Below are 13,425 nucleotides of genomic sequence, written 5' to 3'. Positions count from 1 at the left end.
TCACTTGGTCTCAGCAAGATTCTCCCAGCAGAAGCTAAAGATGCTGAAGGAGCTCTCCAGAGCATGTGCACACTCATCTGGCTTCTTATCTCCAGGAAGGCCAAAAACACAGAGGAACATGCAGCCCTGGGACAGAGGACAAAGAAAGAAAAGAGAGTTTACCTGGGGAAGGAATATGGCTTGCCACAAATGAATCATCTCCTCTGAATGAAGCCAGACCCTTTCTTCACTGGTCTTCTGTTAGGAATGTAGGATTCTATAAGATTCATGAAATGACCACTCTAGGTCACACCAACATGGAGACTTTAAGAAATAAAATCTTAATTTAACTATTCAAAAATTTAAAATTTAAAACACAAGAAAAATTAATGCCAAGAACCTTTTCAAAACTTCAATCTCTAGTGTATACTTTAAGCTAAATCAATGTGCCCACATTGTCTTCATTCATTCTATAATGTCAAATACTGATACTGCCCGTTTTCAAGCTCTTTAATTAACTTAGAAAGAGCTGATTATATTTACTCTACTATTAGAGCCAGAAAAACATTCTTTATGCTTTCACAATGATTTTCAACAAGAATTGAATAAAAAAGATGCAGAGAACAGCCCTCGATTACCCTGACAATTAACTAGAATATCCCATTCCTTAGCTATTATTAGTTATATTCTTAATGTAAAATAGCTTGTCACAAAATAAGTACCAGGGAATCTGACTTATGCCTGTGTTATGTGAGAGGTAAACTGGTTATATAAGACTATTCTTCACTCACCATTACTGTTGATGGGTCAGGTTCCCTTATACTTACTTTCTCAAACATAAAGATCCGGCACAGCTGGCCACCCCCTTTTTCTATGACTTTGGAGATGTATAATGTAGCCTTCTGGATAAGATGACACAAATACAACATCCGTGCTGTCTTGTGGAACTGTAGGCTGACCAAAACCACAGTCACAGTACGAAATTCGGATATATACTCCACAGGTTGGCCTTCATCAATCTATAAAGACAGTGAGTTACCTTGCCTGTATCTTCAACTGTCAGTATTGTGTTTAGGAATTTTAATTCTATATTCCATGGTGAGTATGAAAAGATAGGTTAGGGGTGTCAGACCAAATCTTAAAAGAAAATTCAGGTTTGAGAGATATAGAAGATATACAAACCAGTGCACAGAATGAAAACTGCTTGACTTTAAACCTAATTCACTGAGGAAACTTGTCAATATTTTATATTTTCTAAGAGTTAGTTTGATAACTCTTAGAAAAGCATCTCCATTAGTCATTACATCACTTACAAAGGGATTCACATATGTTTATATATAAACAATCAATCAACACATATTTACCAAGCATATATGTACTCTATACCCTACTATACAGTATACTAGTTTCTTGAGGGACAAACTGAAAAACAAATACAGCTTTTACTTTCTAGGATTGAGAAATCTAACTAAAATTATGAGAGATGTCATCACAGTAATTGGTACAGATGGGGAAATCTGTTTGTACACACTGGGGTGCAGGAGACAAACTGGATCAATATAAATAAGGTCATCACATATAAATGTACACCTGTTTACATAAATACATGCACAGTTTACACAATGACTCAAGAACTAGGAAATAACCTTCTTCAAAAGATTTTTCATTATGTGCTTCCGCAGAGTTTGCTCAAGTGCAGAGTCTGGATCCAGTTCCAGGGCATTTCTTAGAGTGTCTGAGAAAAGGAAAACAAACAAAATGTCTCCAGTCATGTTGAAAATTAATCTTTAAATTTTGAGCTTGGGTAGAAAGGACAAAGTAACTTACCAGAATTTGTCTGGTAATGTGGCAGATAATCGAGGCACTTGTCAAAATGCTCATCAAAATCAAATGGGTCAATGATCCGCATATCTCTTAACTATGAAAAGAAAACTATTCAATTCTGTGCCTACCCACCAACAGGATTACCTTTGTTTTTTTTAACAGAGGGGCTGAGGATGTCATCCCTGATTATAATTTATCTTTCCAGCCTTACTGTTCTGCCTTGTCTATCTTTCTGGGAGAATATCCCCCACCTCCTTCCAAAATAGAGTTCCAATGGTTGTTGTTTCAGTCAGGCAATATATGACCACCACCAGAGCACTGACTGCCGTGTGTAATAGAATGGCCTTTTCAGAATGGGCAATGGATGGGACCAGGCCCCTACCTTTACAGCTTCATCCTCCTTCATGATTTCCACTTCAAACATATACTGCTCACAGAGCATCCAACAGTGCCAGGACAAGACAATCTCATTTGCTTGAGCCAAACGCTGAGCTAACTGGACATCATCTACATCCCTCCCAATCACCAAGAGGTACTGTCGCTGCTCATCTCCAACAATAACCTGGGAAATCCGACCTGCAGACAGACCTATCCAGAAAAAAGGGGAGAAGTGGTGAATAGCCAAACTCAATTAACTATGCAAAGGAAGGGGTCTGGAGTCTTCATATTGCTCTCTGTATTATGCCAATCTTGTTATTTGCCCACAGTTGCAGAAGTATTTGGTGAATTCACCTTGGAAAATAATATCTTGCCTCAGATTTCCTTCTGTCTCAAACACACCTAGAGATAGATATTCAAACAAGTCTGGGTTGTATAGAGGAAGAAACAAGAGATTCTAGGCTTCTAAGAGTATTGTCTCTAAGCTGCTCTTTTAATGGACAGCTAGGTGCTGCTGGCAGAGACCTAATGGTTATGCTCAGAAACTGTCGTCATGGTGATCACACCATCCCTTCTTACATGTAACCAAGGCCGATGAGCAGAAAATCAGTATTTTAATGGACATGGTCTAAGTCACCCAATCCAAGCTAAAAACAAGGGAAGAAAGTTTTAAGAGAATGGCAGAGACATCCTTGGCCAAGATAGAAAACAGATAATGAGTTTTCCATAAGGCTTGGAACAATGCATAAACTGATAAATACACAAAATAATTTTCAAGATATTGGCATGTCTAGCAATGGAGCACAATAATGCCTGAGAAACGGAAAAAACAAGGTGAATCCTCTGATACCCCAGCTACTGTCTGGAGAGTTTCCAGGACACATCTCAGGGAGTAGACACCCAGGCACAACCCAGAAGACTTCCTGAGTTGAAAACACAAAGCTAGGAGTGAGTCTGAGGAGGCCAAGGTGTCTAGGGGTCACAGGGAACTGTGAATACTGAAGAGAAGTATATACAGGCAGGACTCCAGCAATCTGTACAAGACCCCCCTCAAGTTTTTAGCTGAATACTAATAAGTGCATAGATGTGAGGAAACTACCTCAGTCCAGGGGGGAAAAAACGTGTGAAAAGATTAGAAGGGACAATCCCCAATATCACACAAGGCTAGAAATTGTTCCTGTTCCCACTGGCCAGAGTGTCAAACTTAATAATTCACAGAACTTTGAAGGGGTTTGCCTCAGGAATGGGCCAGAATAGCCTTAGATTAAACACACTCTTGTCTCATACAAGAAAGTTTAAGAGCAAAACCTGAAAGGATCAAGATGCCCAGATCTCAGAATGAAGTTCAAGAGTATCATGACAATATTTTATAAATCTGGCACTCAGCAACATAGAATGCATAATGCCTAGCACCCACCAAAAGTTACCAGGCATGTAAAGAATAAAGAAAATGTGATCCACAGTGAGGAGAAAAACAATCAATGAAACCAGCCCAGAATAATACAAATGATAAAATTAGTAGACAAGAACATTAAAAAAGTAGTAACCACATTCCATATATTCAAGAACCTAGAGAAAACACTGAACAGATAGAGATATGGGAGATTAAAAAAAAAAGACCCAAATCAACCTTCCAAGGGTAAAAATCACAAGGCTTGAGGTGAAAAACACACTAAACAGGAATGAAGCTAACTACAAAAGCAAAGGTTTGTAAAAATGAAAAAGTACAGTAAGAGAAACTATCCAAAATGAAAAACAGAAAGAAAAAAAAACAGTGAATATTGCACCAGTCAGTCATGGGACAATTTCAAGCAGCCTAATGTGCGCAACTGGATGGAGGAAGAGGAATATAGAAAAAATTGTTTGAAGAAGTAATGGTAGAACATTTCTTAAATTTGATTAAAAAAACCTAGAAACCTAGAGATCAAAGAAGATACCTAAGCACAAGAAAAATGAAAAATACAAACAACAAAAAACAAAAAAACAAACCCAAACAAACTGTACCTAGGCACATCATAAACAGATGACCTAAAACCACTGATAAAGAAAAAATTCTTAATAAGAAAACTCCCAGCACACAAAAGCCCTGGACTGGATGGCTTTGCAGGTGAATTTTACCAAACATTTAAAGAAGAAATAACTCCTATTCTTTTTTAACTATTCCAAAAATTCAACAGGAGGGAAGACTCGCAAACTCTTTTTATGACGCCAGTATTATCCTAATTCCAAAACTAAGTAAAGACACAAGAAAGAAAGAAAATTACAGACCAATATCTGATAAACATAGATGTTAAAATCCTCAAAAAATATTGGCAATCTGCATCCAGCAATACATTAAAAGGATAATATACCACGATCAAGTGGGACTTATCTCAGGGATGTAATCCTGGGTTGCCCTACCCTGGCGAATACCCAGGGCTCCTCCTCTTACTATGTAACAGGCATACTGAGATGCAAAAATATGGCCCAAATGAAAGAACAGATCAAAGCTCCAGAAAAAATACAACTAAGTGATTAAGAGATAGCCAACCTATCAGATGCACAGTTCAAAACACTGGTAATCAGGAAGCTCACAGAATTCGTTGAGTATGGTTGCAAAGTAGAGGAAAAAGTGAAGGCAATGCAAAGTGAAATAAAGGGAACCAACAGTGAAGGGAAGGAAACCAGGACTTAAATCAACAATTTGGAGCAGAAAGAAGAAAGAAACATTCGACCAGAACAGAATGGAAAAACAAGAATTCAAAAAAAAAAATGTGGAGAGGCTTAGGAACCTCTAGGACTTCCTTAAATGTTGCAACATCCAAATCATAGGAATGCCAGAAGGAGAAGAACAGCAAGAAATTGAAAACTTATTTGAAAAATAATGGAGAACTTCCCCAATCTGGCAAAGGAAATAGACTTCCAGGAAGTCTAGGAAGCTCAGAGAGTCCTAAAGAAGTTGGACCCAAAGAGAAACACACCAAGGCACATCATAATTATAATACCCAAGATGAAAGATAAGGAAAGAATACTAAAAGCAGCAAGAGAAAAGGACAGAGTTACCTACAAAGGAGTTTCCATAAGACTATCAGCTGATTTCTCCAAAGAAACCTTGCAGGCAAGAAGGGGCTGGAAAGAAATATTCCAAGTCATGAAAGGCAAGGACCTACATCCAAGATGACTCTATCCAGCAAAGCTATCATTTAGAATGGGAGGGCAGATAAAGTGCTTCCCAGATAAGGTCAACTTAAAGGAGTTCATCATCACCAAGCCCTTATTATATGAAATATTAAAGGGACTTATCTAAGAAAAAGATCAAAACTAGGAACAGTAAAATGACAATAATCTTTATTAATAACTGAACCTAAAATAAAAAAAAAAAACAAAAATAAAAACAAACTAAGCAAACAACCACAACAGGAACAGAATCACAGAAATGGAGATCACATGGAGGTTTATCAGTGGGGTAGTGGGAGGGGGAGAGAGAGGGAAAAGTGCAGAGAATAAGTAGCATAAATGGTAGTTACAAAACAGACAGGGGTGGGGGGTTAAGAATAGTATAGGAAATGTAGAAGCCAAAGAACTTATATGTACCATCCATGGACATGAACTAAAGTGGGGGGGAGGATGCTGATGGGGGGGGGTGTGCACAAGGAGGGGAATAAAGGGGGGACAATGGGACAACTGTAATAGCATAATCAATAAAGTATATTTAAAAAATAATCTTGTACATATGACATTTCATATATCCTCAGGTATAGCAATAGGATAAATGTTCAGAAGTGGGATTGCTGGGATAAAGAATAAATGCTTTTGTAATCTTCATAGAAATTACTGAATTACCCTCCATAAAAGTTGTATCATTATTGATTCTCATCAGTACCCCATGAGGAGGCTTACTCTTCACAGCCTCAGCATCTTTAATATGTTTAGCAACTGAGTATTTGGGTTATCTATAGGTAAGAAATTATCTCAGTTGTCATTTTTCTTATTATGAAGTTGACAATCTGATAAATTTCTTTGTGTATTATTTATTCATGTCCTTTGCCCATTTTTCTTAGAATGTTAGTCTTTTCTTGATTTCTTTGTGTTTCTAAAATATTTCTGTATATTCTTTCTATATTAGAAAAATTCAGCCTTTGTCTACGTGATATAAGCTGTGAATTTTTTACCCATTTTGTCATTTATCTTTTGAAAATTGTTATAGTGTTTTTTTGTTTTTGCTATTAAATTGGATCTCTTTTAGTAGTTACTACCTATCTTTAGCTGCAGGTCTTGGCCTTCTCTGGTATGGTAGATCCCAAATTTCTCCTGTATCTCCAGACTGCATTTTGCCACCAGGGTAATGATGTCCCTCAGTTGATTCTGTTCTACTGTCCACAGTGCCAGGAGCACATTCCCTGCAAAAACAAAGACAGGCTGACAGACGTCAAATATCTGGAATCACTTGGCCAGCGTAAGGTTCCCAATAAAGCAGAAGATATGCAAGGTGTCAGGCAAGGTTTCTTGGCCTTACACATTATCATAGGTTAAAATATTGCTTTAGGTTCTCAAAACTGTTGAGCATATAAAAACATGACTAGGTAGCTCTGTTGGTGTGGCTCAGTGGATTGAGCACTGGCCTTTGGACCAAAAGGTTGCTGGTTCGATTCCCAGTCAGGGCATGTGTCTGGGCTGCAGGCCAGTTCCCCAGTTGGGGGCGTGTGAAAGGCAACTGATCTCATTCTCTCGCTCATTGATACATTCTCTTGCACTTCGTTTTTCTCCCTCTCTTTTTCCCTCCCCTCTCTCTAAAAATAAGTAAATAAAATATTTTTTAAAAGTGAAAAAACATGACTAGGTAGAAGCTGTCATATTACTAAGGTTTAAGAGTTGTTTTGGTAATCTTCCAGTATCCTCCACCAGTATACTAAAAGAAGGGCAGGGGTACTAGCAAAGAGGTTTGTGTTCAAATCTAATTTTATGGCTAGTTTAAGTTTAAATAAAAATATGAGCCAACTCTGTGGCATAAAGCTGTTAATGATCCTCTGAGTTTTCCAGATAGGAGACTTTTGATTCCTCCCTATCTTATATTTAGCTCCTGCTACTAATGACCAAGTTTCTCATTAGTTTTCTCATGAATGCTTCAATGTGAGCTTAATATGGGCAATGCTTTTCCATTAGACCAGGAGACCTTTTGAGGCAGAGACTGGTCTTCCTCATCTTTGTTTCCTCAGGCCCAGAACATATTAATAGCCAAACAATGCTGAATAAACAAGTATGTCAAACTCCACCTAATATAGTTTTTCTCACTTATAGTCCTTTAAATATTGAGAAAAACTGAAACATACCTGTAATATTTAGGATATCCCCTCCAAAACAGAGTACGTCTGAAATTGAGTAAGGGAGAGAGAAGAAAACAAGTCAAAATCAGAAGTATACCAGATCACAGAAGAATCATAGATGATAAAAAAAAGTGACCTACTGAGTTTTCCTCATATCTTTTCTGGTCTATTTGTACACTCTAAGGCTTAGGTTCCTTCTTCCTTCCTTCTAACTTCTTCCCAGATTGGTTTGTACTTAGATCATCTCTAAAATGGCAGAATCTGTTCTCATCAAAGCCACCCCCTGACTTGTGCTCTGGATCCTAGGCCTACTCACCCCCTCAAGAACTTCACTCCCTCCCTTATCTTCTTCCTATAAATATTTTAAAAAACAAAAACAAAACACAACAAAATTAACCTACCTATTCTTAACTTTACCTTCTTCTTATTTTTTTTCCTACATTTCCAGCAAAAAAATTCTCAAGAGTTGATTATATACAATTTTCTCCTCAAAACCTATTCACTCAAATATTTTCTCTACCATTCTCTTCTCAGGTTACTGACTTCCATCTCTGCCAGTTCACTAAAATTATCATGATAATCAACAGCATTCATCTTGCTAACTTCAGTATTTTCTGACTTCACTCTATGACATCTTTCATTTTCAACCCAGCAAGCTACCATCCTCTTCTAGACGGACTACTTTCCCTTTGGTGTTATGAACACCACAATATCCTACCTCATTGGCTGTCTTACAGTCTCTTTTGTAGGTTATTTCTCCCTAATCATAATCCTCCCTTAGTATTCCTCAAGCCTTAGTCTTAGGCTCTCTTTATTTATACTCTTTCCATCGGCTCACACTTTCATTCCTCCATTTGGATGCTTATTGATACCTCAAGCTCAAAATATTCAAAACAGAATCTGATTTTCATTCTCAAAGCTCAGACTTTCCCATTTTGGTAAGTGATGCCACCATCAATTCACTTATGAAAGCTGAAAACTTGAGCGTCCGTTTCCTTACCACTTTCTACTGAAATTCAATACATTAGCAAATCCTGTCTTAAACCTGAAAAATATATTTCAAATCAATCCATCTCCATACAGATCCACTGCCATATCTTGAGACCAATGGTTCCCATCTTGACTGCACACTGGAGTTGCCTGTAAAACTTTTAAAAATCCAATTCCTGAGCATGCCTCAAAATATTCTGATTTCATTGGTCTGGACATCAGGATTTTTAAAAGCTCTCCAAGTGGTTATCTAATGTGCTGCCAAGGTGAGAACCATAACCCTAGACCAAATCTCTATCATCTTTCCACAACTGTTCCAGTGATCTCTTCCAGCTTCCATTCTTACTACCTACACTTCATCAGCTCCTTATAACCCAATCTCCATGAGGCAGCTAAAATGAGCTTTTAAAAAATGTAAGTCAATCACACCACTGCCTTACTAGAACCCTTCCACAGTTTCCTTCTGTACAAACATGTCTAATCCAAACTCCTTACTATGGCCTATATAGCTGATATTCTCTAACCTCGCCTCCAACCTCTCTTCCTCCACTAGCTATGCTCTCGCCACTCTGGCTTCTCAGTTCCTAAAACATGTCAAGCTTTCTCTCACTTCAGAACCTTTGTACTTGGCATACTTCCATCTGAAATGCCTTACCCTTGGCTCTTCACAAGGTGTTCCTCTTATCATTTACATCTCAGCTTAAATACCACCTATGACAACCCTAATATAGAAACTACCACCCTACAATTTTCCTTTTTTTAGCAACACATCCTATGTACTTCCTTTGTAGAATGTATAATTGATAATCATCTTATCTATTGTCTTTCCCACTAAAATGAAAACTCTACAAAGGCAGGAACTGTGTCTTATTTCCCCTTGTATTTCTAATATATAGCAGTTCCCGGTGTTACAATTCCTACCTAGTACATAATTTCTATCACCCCCTTTCATCTAAACTTGGTGAGAAAAATGGAAAGATCATTTATACTTGTTCCTCAGGGGTAAGGGGTGAGTCTAATAATTGTTTCTAAAGGAGGATGCTACAAAGTAAGTATTCTGATGAATCTAAGAATGATGGACAAAACCGTATGAGGCACTGTCAGTAAAGAATGGGAATGTTCTGTAAGTACTACAGAGTATAAGGCCAGAGTGATTTCTGTTGGGTGGTCCCAACTAGACTGAAAGGTACCAAAGAGTAGGTTTTTGCATTCTCTGCACTATTACAGTGCATGTCACAGAGTAGGTACTTAAAACATGTTTACTGCACAAATAAGGAGCTTCTTTTCCAGATTACACAAATATGCACAAGCTTGATACATGGCAGAAAATAAAGGAAATACTTATTCCTACTCAGAGGATCAAAATGCAATACCAGTGTGGAGAGATATTTTGTAAATTATATCTAATACACACACATGAGGCACATTACATCTTTGTTAGAAGAGACACCCCGAGGAATACTTTATTTTGAAATACAAACATACAAAGTTAAAATTAACTTTTTCCCTATTTCTGGACATTGAGTCAACAGGATGTGAGACTGGGTAGAATGGCAGCTACAGGCAAAGATTGAGCTCGTCAGTGGCAACCTGAAGAACGAAGATGAGTAACACTGAAAGAATGACCCTTTCGTATCCCTTTTAAAGGACCTCAGGCCCTGTTCTGCTGCAAACCCTCAGGAGCCCAGACCACACCTTCCTTGCCCTCTATGGTCACTCACGCTCCACGATGTCACTAATGTAATAACTGAAGATGTGGGCCAGTTTGTCCATGTCATGTTCCGACTTGCAGGTCAGGCTGAACCTGTCCATTAATGCTGTAAACCCTGACCAACAAAGCAGAAATTACTAAATTAGCTGTGCATCCCACTTTTAGGCCCTCTTCCCTCCATGTATCAATCCGACTAGGGTAAAAGAAGCACATCTCCTGGGCGAGCAATTCCATTATCCTTTAGCATGGTTGGGGGGCCAGGCTGGTTGCTGCTGCCTCTGGCAGAATTCAGAGGGCCACACTGTCCATGTTTCCAGGGGGTGCAGGTGGTGGAGCTCCCCACAAGCCCCTTTTCACCTGAAGCCAGCTACCTTTTTCCCATCACCCTCTGAGGCTCCCTGGCCAAGGGAACCGTAGGATTTCTCCCCATGTGATTGATAGAGACACCGCTGACAAGGGGAACAGATTAATGCTTTTTAGAGAACACATATTTTGAGCTCCTTGAGGAAGGCACCTTGTATCACTCGTCTTCGTATCCATGACACATAGACTTCATAACTATTTGTTAAACGACTCTCAACTAGCTGCTAATTCTCTAACTTCTGGAACAATGGCGGGCTCTTAATTGTAGACCCAAAGAATGAATTAACTGAACGAATACAATAAGCAGATGAGGAAAAATACTTATTGGAAAATGCTCGGTTTGGGGACAAACTTGGATTCAAAGTCTGCCGTGTGGTCCGGGAGTTCTTTCCCGTTTATGAGTCACAATTTCATCATTTCTGAGGGAACTCGAGGGCTTAGCCAGATTACTCCTAAAGGCGTCCTCCTGCTCTGAAAACGGCTCTCAAAGTTTCCTGTGGCCGGAGGCCTAGAGTCAAACAGCGTCTTAGCTTGCCCGGGGCCACGACGGTAAACGCCACGGCCTCCCGGAGCTGAGGCTCAACAGCCGCCCCGCTCGGCAGGTGCGGGCAGCGACGCACCTCCCCTCGCCCTCACCCGTCACGTGGACGCTAAGGAGGACGCCTGGGGTCGTGGCCAGCTCGGGTTCCGATGCCTGGGGCGTCCTGAAGACCAGCAGGTCGGGAAGCAGCGCCGCCAACCGGGCTCCCACAGGCCACAGAAGCGGTGCCGTGACCGAATCGCCGGACGCCATGACGGTGGCGGGGCTGCCCGCCCGTGCGCCCTCAGTGTAGTAGCCAATCCGCATCCAGGGCCCTCCCGCGAACCAATGAGTGTAGGCTTCCTTGTGGTATCACTAATTGAAAGCGGACTTAGGCCCTGCCCCACCTGCTTCTGCCCACCATCATCCTGGCCCTGGACTCCGGGGCGGGGGCAGACGTGGCAAGGAAGCGCTGGGCGTTCAGAGGTGAAGTTCACGTTTTTCTCATCTTGAAATGTGATAGTGAAGATGCTTTCAGGACAAAACGGATCACCTGCGATAAATATCAATAGGGCGGTTTTTGTGCCCTATTGTGGGTAAAAACGGGTCATATCTGAATTTCTAAGGACAAACTCTACTTGCATCCGGCGAAACTCAGGATGGTCTTATTTAAACAGACTAAGACTATTTTATCGTAAGTCCGTTTCAGTTGTTAGGGTAGAATTTCTTGTTTCTGTTGTCTGCCAGGACAGATCTATTGGGTTGCCTATGCGAGGGTGCCATGTGGCTGGTTTTCTCTCAATTTCTGGTTCTGACTTTTGTATATCGGCACACTTTAGGTTGCCAGCTTGTTCCTCAGATTCAGGAAGAAATAAAAAATCTGAAAACTTGATCTTCACTGCCTGTGAGTATACACCACCTAGTAAGTCAATGCCGTTTTGGTGGGCTGATTTTACTAAAGGAATTACTTCTTTGCATTTTGATTAACACTTCCCATAGTAAGACCAAATATATGATAAGCCCACAGGTGGCAGACACCACTTTGTTAGTCGGGTGGGAGGGCCCAACAGAAAGGAAGAGATTAAGAGGCAAGATAACTAGGGTCTGGGTACTGCAAGTTTGACACTACACAGAGTTCACATGTCTACAGAGAACACAATTTCAACATTATAAACAACTAAAACCCAGGGGATGTAGACTTCTCAAAATTCAAATGAACTTTTTAGTATTTTAATAAATTTATTTAAAAAAATAACAATTGCAATGACATCAATGATCAAATCACCTGTAGTCCCCCTGCCGCTGAGGGTAAAAGATATATAATTGGAGTCCCAAAGGAAAAGCAAGACATTATCATCAGGCACTCAATAGCCATAAAATGTTGGTCCAGTGGTATAGACACTGACCTGTTCAATGTACCAGTACAATGAAAATATATTCATTTACAATTATCCTGGGGAAAAAAAAGCACTCAAGAAGTGGAATAACTATTCATTAAACCAATTATTCACGCATCCATTCACTCTTTCTGCATCTAGAAGTCATCACTACAGTCACAAGGACAAACGAATATAAGAACTTGTAGCAACAAATAAAGAAAAAACCCAAAGCTCAACCCCCCACTACATGGGATATTATGGTGCACTAAATTGACAATAAAAGGGCCAAGAGTTAGCCGAAATGCAATGACAAAATAACAACTGAAGCATTTGATTTTAAACAAAACTCAAATGCATGAAAAAGTAATTCTGCAACATTGAAGCTGGCATCACTATGTACAAACTTACAAAACACAAATAAATAGCATTTTAGAATTGCTATTGGCCTAAGTACTAGAAATTAAATCCGAGGAATTTCCTTCTGAACTCTGCATCTTAAAGATTCCTAAACACAAAGTATATAAATTCTCCATTTTTTTTTTTTTACTATTTTATTTTTTTAAAAAGAGGGGAAGGGAAAAAGAGAAACAATGTGTGGTTGCCTTTTGACCTCCCCCTACTGGGGACCTGTCCTGCAACCCAGGCATGTGCCCTCACTGGGGAACAAACTGGCAACCCCTTGGTTTGCAGCCCCCACTCAATCCACTGAGCTACACCAGTGAGGAAATTCCATATTGTTGTTAGTAATCTATCATCTGAAAAATTTGGGGCTTACTGACTAAAGTTAACATCCGAAACTCATATAAAGAGCCAGATATTTCTAGTGAGCCTACTAAAGAATCATGTCCCCAACCCCCACTGGAAGCCAAGAGATAATTTGATTCCAGAAACCAGAAATACTTCACTTCCTGCTTCCTTTGCATAGCTCTGTACCTCTTTTCTACCATTACAATAATTTCCCTTTGTGATGGTTTCTTC

General features: G+C 39.6%; 1 protein-coding gene across 4 annotated transcripts in view; it reads right to left on the bottom strand.

The window, feature by feature from the left end:
• LOC114495487 (adenylate cyclase type 10-like) overlaps nt 1-12,933 on the bottom strand; it is a 45,884-nt gene extending 32,951 nt beyond the window's left edge. For 3 of the 4 annotated variants that reach the window (XR_004902744.1, XM_028510780.2, XM_028510781.2), the window contains exons 1-9: nt 11,185-12,933; nt 10,196-10,300; nt 7,491-7,529; nt 6,417-6,560; nt 2,186-2,391; nt 1,807-1,897; nt 1,626-1,714; nt 807-998; nt 5-126 (exon numbers count right to left, since the gene is read on the bottom strand). Coding sequence is in view for 3 of the 4 variants with exons in the window: in XM_028510780.2 (XP_028366581.2) it covers nt 5-126; nt 807-998; nt 1,626-1,714; nt 1,807-1,897; nt 2,186-2,391; nt 6,417-6,560; nt 7,491-7,529; nt 10,196-10,300; nt 11,185-11,395 (1,199 nt within the window). In the remaining variant the exon portion in view is untranslated. The remainder of the gene's footprint in view (nt 1-4; nt 127-806; nt 999-1,625; nt 1,715-1,806; nt 1,898-2,185; nt 2,392-6,416; nt 6,561-7,490; nt 7,530-10,195; nt 10,301-11,184) is intronic. The other variant, XM_028510782.2, reaches the window with a different exon arrangement.
• Nucleotides 12,934-13,425: the final 492 nt, after the last annotated feature.

This window comes from Phyllostomus discolor, chromosome 4 (assembly GCF_004126475.2).
Source record: "Phyllostomus discolor isolate MPI-MPIP mPhyDis1 chromosome 4, mPhyDis1.pri.v3, whole genome shotgun sequence".
NCBI classification, from domain to species: Eukaryota; Metazoa; Chordata; class Mammalia; order Chiroptera; family Phyllostomidae; genus Phyllostomus; species Phyllostomus discolor.
The sequence above is the reverse complement of the archived record's forward strand: the minus strand, read 5'-3'. Positions and strand labels throughout refer to the sequence as shown.